This window comes from Chanos chanos, chromosome 1 (assembly GCF_902362185.1).
Source record: "Chanos chanos chromosome 1, fChaCha1.1, whole genome shotgun sequence".
NCBI classification, from domain to species: Eukaryota; Metazoa; Chordata; class Actinopteri; order Gonorynchiformes; family Chanidae; genus Chanos; species Chanos chanos.
This window is the reverse complement of record NC_044495.1, coordinates 59,989,889-59,998,476: the sequence shown is the minus strand read 5'-3', so window position 1 is coordinate 59,998,476 and position 8,588 is coordinate 59,989,889. Positions and strand designations below refer to the sequence as shown.

Below are 8,588 nucleotides of genomic sequence, written 5' to 3'. Positions count from 1 at the left end.
TGATCGAAGTTAGCTAAAGCTAAAACTGTGATCATGGTATTCGAGTCGGTCGTGGTTGACGTCCTCAACCGGTTTTTGGGGGACTATGTCGTTAACCTGGACTGCTCGCAGCTCAGCCTCGGCATATGGGGAGGTAAATAGCACCATTAAATGTATGTGTTAGCTAGCACTGAATGAACCGTAGTCGAAAGGTGGTTCACTGCGCATGGTTATGGTCTACAAACCGTCATGTGTAGACAGAGACTCAACTTGTTAATGGACGAGGTGTGGTACGCTACCGTAACAATTCGATATTACAATATCTTCATTCCTTTCTGGGACTCTTGGACAGTTAGCATTAGTGTGTCCCACAAGATGATAGGAAGAGTGAGTACAATGGGTTGTAAACCTGTGTTGTTTATCGGACTGGGTTTTGAACTGTGGCCATACAGCTGTCTGAGATAGCAGTGTCTTTCTTTCGTTATCTTTACGGAAACGACAACACGCTGTCTTCGTCATAAGATATAATTTATGTTATTCTTGCCATCAGACTTCATATTAACCTCCGGAGACCTGTGACCGGAGCAGCGCGTGTTCAGATAGCATCTGCGTTTTTTCTCGCTGTCATTTGAGTCAGCCAAATTGAGGAATGCTCTGGTCTACTTCCTCTGACTGACGCGCAGTGTGGGAACACAACCTATTGTTACAGTGTCGAAAAACCACCTGTCCGTTCACACTCGTGTTATGTTATGAAATACATGCCTGCAAGCTCAGAACGCTGCTATGTGAAACCGTAGTCCTCAATTTTAGTGTGAACGCGTGGTTTACAAAGAGCAGGCCTGGCCTAGGTGTGGAACACGACTGTGAAGTTCTGGAAATTTTTGCTCTGCACACATAAGATTTCGGTTTTCCTTTGCTGATGAGGCAGCCCTCCGTAGCCTGTCAAACGACTAACTCGGGTAGCTGATGTGTGGGAGTATGTAACTCTGGATGAACATAACGATAATTCAACCCTTAAAGAGGGAAGGATACTCCCTTCCCCTTGCGTTGCTACTGTCAGCTGATAAGAGAAGAATAATTCTGGAACTGTCTTATTTTGTCAGCTGTGTTGTGTTGAACCAAACCGAAAGCTTGAAAAGGGCCCCTGCCTACATCGTAAATAGTTTATGTGCCCACTGACAAAGAAAACAAAACATTTCTGTTTCACACATTTCAAACACAGGACGCGGCGTGTAATTGTCTCTAAATGGGCTTACTTTACCCTGTGTGAAAAGATAGAGGGGAAAGAGAAACATCCTAAGGCTTAACTGTCTAACTGTGCAGTCGTAACCTCCTGCATTATTAATAAACTTAGGTCAAGAGAATTCTCTTTCTTGTTATTGTTTTACAGGTGATGCTATACTTAGAAATTTGGAAATAAAGGAGAATGCTTTGGTAAGTGTCACTTAATTCTCATTCATCTGTTCTTTTTTTTTTGGGGGGGGGGGGTAAGTTTGACATTGCAATAGGGCTGATGTCCATGAGTTGAAATCAGTCGATTTCATTTCCATCCTCTTCTTTGAGAACATATCTCACTCTTTCTTTCAGAGTCAGTTGGACATCCCCTTTAAAGTGAGAGCAGGACACATAGGTAAGAACTGGGGCGGGGGGGGGGGGGGCACAGTGTTTACAACACCAATAACTCTTCTCTTCAGCAGCGATTCAATATCAAGTTCTGGAGTCTTTTAAAGTTCAGATAAGTGCAAGTGCTTTGTTTTGTCCGTGTGAGCGTAGCTTTTTGTCGTTTTTAGTGATATGGTGTCATGTTTAAGGTGTGTTTTACCTAGAAAAATGTAAATGAACATGATGTGTACGTTAGCTCGGGGGGGGGGGGGTGTCAGTGGTTCCGGTTACTCAGGAACTCACACAGCCTCGTTGTCTGATCATTACCGAGATTAACTGAAGCAGAATACTTCTATCTGAAGACACGTAAAAGGGTTAATCAAGATTGTTTTACTTGACCTTGATCTGTATTGATTTTGTTCAAGGTCTTAGTTTCCAAGTAGTGTGCAATGGTGTTTGTCTGAACTGGTTCTTTATTTGGCTGTCTCAGGACGCTTAGAGCTAAAGATACCCTGGAAGAATCTATACACCCAGTCAGTGGAGGCGACGTTGGATGAAGTCTACCTCCTCATCGTCCCCACTGCTAGTAAGAGCTTCCATTCATTCTGGTCTTCACGACCGTTACGGCTTTATACCCTGGAACCTGCCTGTGTTACACGGTTTCGCATCATACCTTGGCTCCTCCTAGCCTTGGACTCACGTCAACATTCTTAAGCTTAAGCTGAAAATTTGGCACTGGCTTGATAAGTACAGTATTGTAAAAGCCGGTGTGAAACCTCGGCTGAAATCACAAAAATAATTTCCCTTCCCTTGGGCTGAGAAATCCTTTGTGCTCTTCCTCCTCGATCAAACCTTTTGTGTGCCTTTACAATGCTAATTGTTGTCAGCTCCTTTGAGGAATTACATTAACATTGCTTTGTGCGTGTTTGAGTTAAGCAGTCTTCTTCTTGGAGGTCTATGTTCCCTATGGACTTTTTTTCTAGCACTAATCCAACACACTGTGTCCTTACATTTGTCACATTTTAATGAAGATTCTAATAATACGCCTTAGTTACCCTGACAGGTTGAATCAAGTGTGTTTGTGAGTCATTTGGCTCAACAGCCTACAAGACCTGTTTGCCTTCCAGTGGGCACCTAATGCCAGTGGTTTTGTAATGCTCGCGTCAGTCAGAAACCAGAGGCCTGGTTCACTGTTTGTTTTCGTGTGTGTGTGTCAGGCATAAAGTACGACCCTGAAAAAGAGGAGAAGCAGCTCCAGGAGGCCAGACAGAGAGAACTGCAGAGAATCGAGGACACCAAGCTAAAAGCCGCAGAGAAAGGTCAGAGGTCATGTGCTTGCTTTGTTTTGTTTTGTTTTTGTTTTGTTTTGTTTTTCATGAAATGAAAACGTGTGGGGTTTTAATCAAATGTTTAACGGAGTTGCACGTCTGCCACTGCTGGCCAGTAGCACATTTTGGTGATATTTCTTTGTATAGTTATTAAAAAAAAAAAAAAAACTCTGATGACATACAGTCATGAAGTTGATTAGTTTGTTCATTCTTTCACTCATTCATTCATTTTCCAAGCCGCTCATCCTAATTAGAGTCGCGGGGGGTGCCGGAGCCTGTGCCGGCGCCCATTGGGGCGAAAGGCCGGGAAACGCCCCGGACAGGTCGCCAGTCCGTCGCAGACGTTGACGGTCGTTACGTCTTTTTTGATTTACAGAGAATCCCAAAATAGAGAAGCAGGATACATTTGTGGAGAAGTTGGTCACCCAGGTCATAAAAAATCTTCAAGTGAAAATCTCAAACATTCATATTCGGTATGAGGATGATGTAAGTGTCCCTCTCTCTTAACGTCCTTCACTATAAATTACAGTCATTAGACACTGTACACAAAAAGGCTTGCTTTTCATATGATTCACAAAACCAGGGAGGAAGACACATCTGCTAAATGTTCACTGGGAACGTTAGGTGTCATTTGACTAGTCTTTCATTGCGTACTTAAATGGAAGCCTGTGGTTTCCAGATGTATTGTGTTTAACACCTTAAGCAGCTCACACAATCTGTATTTCTGATTTTTTTTTTTTTTTTTAAATTGATAGATCACTAATCCTAATTCCCCCCTCTCCTTCGGAGTTTCGCTTCAGAACCTCAGTCTCCAGGTGACGATTCTAAACTTCTCTTCTTTGAATGCTAAAAAAGTCTTATTTGATTTAGCTGTTCACCATAAAACCATATACTTTTTGTTTAAAGGTTGTAGAATTGGATAATAGAGTATTTTCACATGTAAAGGTTTAGAATATTCATCCACTTCTGTTACAAAATCGGTGATGGATGTTAGAGTGAAGACTGGGAGGCGAATGACCATATTCTTGACTTTTTCCAATCAACAGACGGCTGATGAACATTGGAAGCCATGTTTACTGGACGAGAAAGCAAAGTTATTTTACAAGGTGACTGTTGTAGCATACCTCATCCTCTTTTGATGTGTCCGAAATATACACGCAAAAAATGTAGGAGTGTATTGTGTAGGAGTTTTGTTTTCGATTTTTCTGTGGCTTCTAAATTGTAATTATTGAGAACATGAATACGAACGAGTGAAGTGCTTTACTTTATTCCTTTGTTTGTTTGTTTATTTATTTATATATTTTTTGTGTTATTTCAGCTTGTGCGTCTTGACAATCTGTTTGCGTACTGGAACGTGAACTCGGAGCTGTATTCCAATCACGTTCCAGAAGAGGCTCTGGTGAGTGACTTTGATGTTATTCTACCGTAGAAATTAACAGGTTTACAGTAGTGTAGGAGACCAAATCTTGTGGAAATAGAGAAAACACTTCCTGTCTGCTAGAGCTTTTTGCTTGTGTGTACTGTAAAATTTAGTTTTAGGGCTTTTTTTTATTTATGTTGTAAGGTTTGCTGTGGATTTAACTGTATTGAGTGGTAACTGATCTTTTAACACATGCTGAAAGTAGCTAATCAACGTATGTTCCTTCTTCATTTTGGTTCATGGTAGAGAGAGGACCTAATATTTTTACAGTTCACAAGTAAAATGGAAAGCATATTTCTTATAGCTAACCACAGTAATTTATGCTACGTATATCTGTCGGTTTCTAACCACCAACATTGAAACAATGAAATCTTTTGAAATCACATGGCAAAATAAAATATGCAAGACTTTTTTTAGGCTGCAATAGGAGTCACATTTTTCTACTTGTAAATCTTCATTTGAAGGAGTGTAGTGAAAGTGAGAGTGTTATGGTCTTATGTTCTTGTATTCTGTTTCAATAGCGATGCCTGCAGCACAATGTTGCCGTCCAGAACTCCATTCCACAGGATTACCAATTCAGTGAGTCACTCAGGCTAGCGGTTAGCTATCACATTACGCTTCCCAAGCAAAACCAGTGCCATTATATGTAGTAATAGTGTTTAATTGTGCATATGGCTACTATACACACTGTATGTTTTCATTTTCATTATTTCTCTGCTGTTTGGAATTTGCCCACTGGGCCGGCACCTGTTGCACACCTGTCTGGCCATGAGGGGGTCTCCTCTCTCTGTGGTCCTTCTTAAGATTTCTCCCGTTTTTCCCTGCATCATTTGGGTTTTTTGGGGGAGTTTTTCTCTTGCCCGGTGTAAGGATTAACTCAGGGGGTGTTGTCCTGCTTTGTTTGCTGTAAACTTGTGGGCATGTAAAGCCCTCCAGTACGGTAAACAGTGATAGTGGGCTCTAAATAAACTAAGAACTTGAACTTGAATATTGATCCTCTAACTTAACTGCATTACTAATAATAATATTTTAATTTCTCTAGTTTTTCGTCCAATATCTGCCAATGCCAAATTACGAATGAACCCGCGCTCAGATATTGATCACTTCGCACCAAAGGTCGACCTTGTTGTGAACCTTCCGGAAGTAGCTGTGGTACTCAACAGACCGCAGGTGAGATAATGCTTGACTTTCAGTGACAGACAGACTAGAAAAACAGTAGCTAAAGACCTGTATGAAAGCAAACATCTCACAAATCCCATGACCTGAGAACTTGTCTTTTTCTCTTTCTTGACTCATAATAATCAATATAGAAATAGTCTGTGCTGTTGTGCATTTTATATATTTTCTTAATGTTGCGAAATATCTCCGTTTGTCTCCGTTTGTCATCTCTAAAGATCAGGTTAATCTTTAAGCCGTTCAAATAGAAAGTGGTACAGTGAAAAAGATGGTGATCTGTTGACCTTTGAACTCTTGCAGTATGTCAGTATGCTTGAGCTTCTGGGGTCAGTAGACATGATGGCACGCAACCTGCCTTACCGGAAATATCGCCCCGAAGTTCCGGTCCACAAGAACGCCCGCCGCTGGTAAGCGTCTTTTTTTCTTTAATAATATAATCCTTAAATCATAGTAATTCACTGTCATTTTGATCTTTAGGCTTTGCAGTGTATGCTCACCTTATATTGTAAAATGCAGTTCTTACACTAGTTTACAGTTGTTTTTACATTTATGTTACATTTAATTTACACTTGCATCTGTTCTGCTTAGGAATATTGAGCACCAAAATTCCATGTTTTCCCAATTTATTTCTACTAATTTTTGTACTAATTTATGATTTCAGGTGGAATTACGTCATCACCGGGATTTTAGAGGTGAACGTCAAACCTCGGGTCCACATGTGGTCCTGGCAGCACATCCGTCGCCATCGGCAACAGGTCAAACGGTACCGGGAGCTTTACAAGAACAAGATTACCAACAAGAAGCCCAGTGAGGTTCTGCTGAAGCAGCTGGAGGTGGGTCAGCAGTTGGGGTCGGATTCTTATGAAAAGGTTGCATATTATCAATCATTGGGCCCGTGGCACTTCTTAGGTACCACATGAGGTTTGGAGTGAAGCCACTTAGCATAGCAACAATATATTATTGCATTTGTGGTCACTTATGGCAGCATTTTAAGTTCTATAAATGTTTCGTTTGCTCGTGACCTGGTTTTACTGAGTGTGTGGAATTGCAGGGCTGGTATTTTGATGAGAGACAAGTTCAGATTCAGCTAATGGACGAGTTCTTATAACGGCCATAGAATTTGAGCAGTAAGCAAGCTGCTTCTTTTTTTTTTTTTATCCGCTTCCCCGCGTCCATTAGAAGAACGCAGGTGCAGTAGTTGTGTGGATGTGCTGACTTATTTGAATAGCTTTCAAAGTGCTGAAAACCTCCAGAGCAGGATGCAGGCACCACGGACCAGACTCTCAGAAACTGGCTGCGTGGAAGAGGAGACAGGATAATGGAACACGTTGAAAACAAGATGACTAGAGTGTTCTAGAGTAACACAGGATATTTATTGGGCCTCTAATGTGTTGTGATATAATTGCCATACTATACCAAGTAAACGCAGGACAGTTTCTGTCCAGCTGCACCGTGTATTTCTTATTTACACTGTCATACTGCGGGGTTAATAATATTGTAGTCATTTATGTTGCGGTTGTTTTAGTTTGACACATATGAAGCAATCTGTACACAAACACTCATGTTGCAGAAGTGGTTTGTATTCATAATAAATATCAAACAATTGAAACGGCTGCAGACAGAAGACTGGTCTGTCTGCTGCGGTCTGGCTCGTTTTAAGTCCTTAAAACATCTCCTACATCCTGCGATCGAAGGCAAAAAAAATCAATAAACAAAACCACTTTGATAAAATCGGTTTTACTTTAATTTTTTTTCCTTTTCCTGTAATATGATGTTTGCATTAAAAACCTGTTTCTGGTGTTTTGTTTTGTTTTGTTTTGTTTTTTTAAATTTTCTATCAGGAGACAGAGAAAACTCTGGATATTTTCAACATCACGTTGGCCAGACAACAAGCTGAGATGGAGGTACTTTATTTTTAAGCTTCAAACTTTAAGCCTTTTCTGTTATATTTTGGTCAGATAAACTTCTTCCCGTGTGTTAATCCCATAATAATTAATAATTCTCCATTCAGTCCGTTAATTACTCCATTAATTTCCATGTTGGTGTTTTTCTTTTTTTTTGTCTTTGTACTGAAAGAGAGGACTTTGCTACTGAAGTAGAATCAGTGGTAAAAATGAGTCAGTAGTGGTCAAATCCCCAAATCTTTGCCTCTCAACAGAATTCTACAGTGTTGAGGTCTCGTAGTTTTTTTGGGGGGGTTTTCTTGTTTCTAAAACTGTTTGTCTGAATGAGGTTGATGGTTTTAACCTGTGGTGTGGTGGACGTCCAGGCCTCCAAGGCAGGGTTGCGAATATATCGTCCAGGGATGAAGATGGAAGAGGAGCAGTCCCAGGGTTGGTTTGGCTGGATGTGGAACTGGTCAGGCGACAGCTCCGCAGAGACCAAAGAGGTCAAGTCTGGAGGTCAGTCTAAATTAAGTCCCGTCCACATGTGAAAAAAAAACCCACGCTTGACTCTGACCTTTGACCTTGCCATTTCAGATTCTTGGCTGTACCCTGTTAGATTTGCCTTGGTGCACTCGGAGTTTTGGTTGTTTGTTTATCTTTTTTTAAAGATCGTTTTAATGTTGAATTTACAGTGTTTGACATTATATGATCCACAAACCATTTCTGTGTGAGACGTTTCCCCGATAAGAAATATCTCAAGATATGGGAAGTTAAGAACGTATGTCAACAGACATCTTCCTACCCTTCCTACCTACCGTGTAGTAGGAGCTAAAAAAGCCCCTCAAAACGGCGTTCTAAGAACTATGATCGTTCTAAGTTCCTGCGGTGCGAACACGCGAAAAAGGGGGTACTTTCTCCAACAGTTCTAAGAACTATGGAAAAGTTCCTCCGGTGCGAAAGCGCCTATACAGTCTACAGCTCCCTGATAACTAATATCTATGCAGAGAAATCAAAACTCAAATTTCTCTCCTAAAATCCTTCCTCCGTTCTTGCTGAGTCAGTGTTTGAAATGTGTTCATGTCAGGTTGGTGCATTGCTTTGCCATGCCATAGCATTTTCTGACAACAGAAGCCCTTGTGTGGGCTTGTGCCCTCTAAGCCTGTGTAGACCCCTTCAGAAGATCCCGTTTCTCTGTCT

At 41.0% G+C, this 8,588-nt stretch overlaps 1 protein-coding gene across 1 annotated transcript in view; it reads left to right on the top strand.

Annotated features, from left to right (window-relative positions):
• vps13a (vacuolar protein sorting 13 homolog A) overlaps window positions 1-8,588 on the top strand; it is a 50,876-nt gene continuing 42,288 nt past the window's right edge. The window contains exons 1-15 of the mRNA XM_030766994.1: window positions 1-133; window positions 1,370-1,413; window positions 1,567-1,609; window positions 2,072-2,167; window positions 2,799-2,900; window positions 3,286-3,395; window positions 3,665-3,724; window positions 3,956-4,015; window positions 4,228-4,308; window positions 4,851-4,908; window positions 5,372-5,499; window positions 5,806-5,912; window positions 6,167-6,338; window positions 7,347-7,409; window positions 7,775-7,907. Of these exons, the coding sequence (XP_030622854.1) occupies window positions 34-133; window positions 1,370-1,413; window positions 1,567-1,609; window positions 2,072-2,167; window positions 2,799-2,900; window positions 3,286-3,395; window positions 3,665-3,724; window positions 3,956-4,015; window positions 4,228-4,308; window positions 4,851-4,908; window positions 5,372-5,499; window positions 5,806-5,912; window positions 6,167-6,338; window positions 7,347-7,409; window positions 7,775-7,907 (1,357 nt within the window). The 5' untranslated portion in view covers window positions 1-33. The remainder of the gene's footprint in view (window positions 134-1,369; window positions 1,414-1,566; window positions 1,610-2,071; window positions 2,168-2,798; window positions 2,901-3,285; window positions 3,396-3,664; window positions 3,725-3,955; window positions 4,016-4,227; window positions 4,309-4,850; window positions 4,909-5,371; window positions 5,500-5,805; window positions 5,913-6,166; window positions 6,339-7,346; window positions 7,410-7,774; window positions 7,908-8,588) is intronic.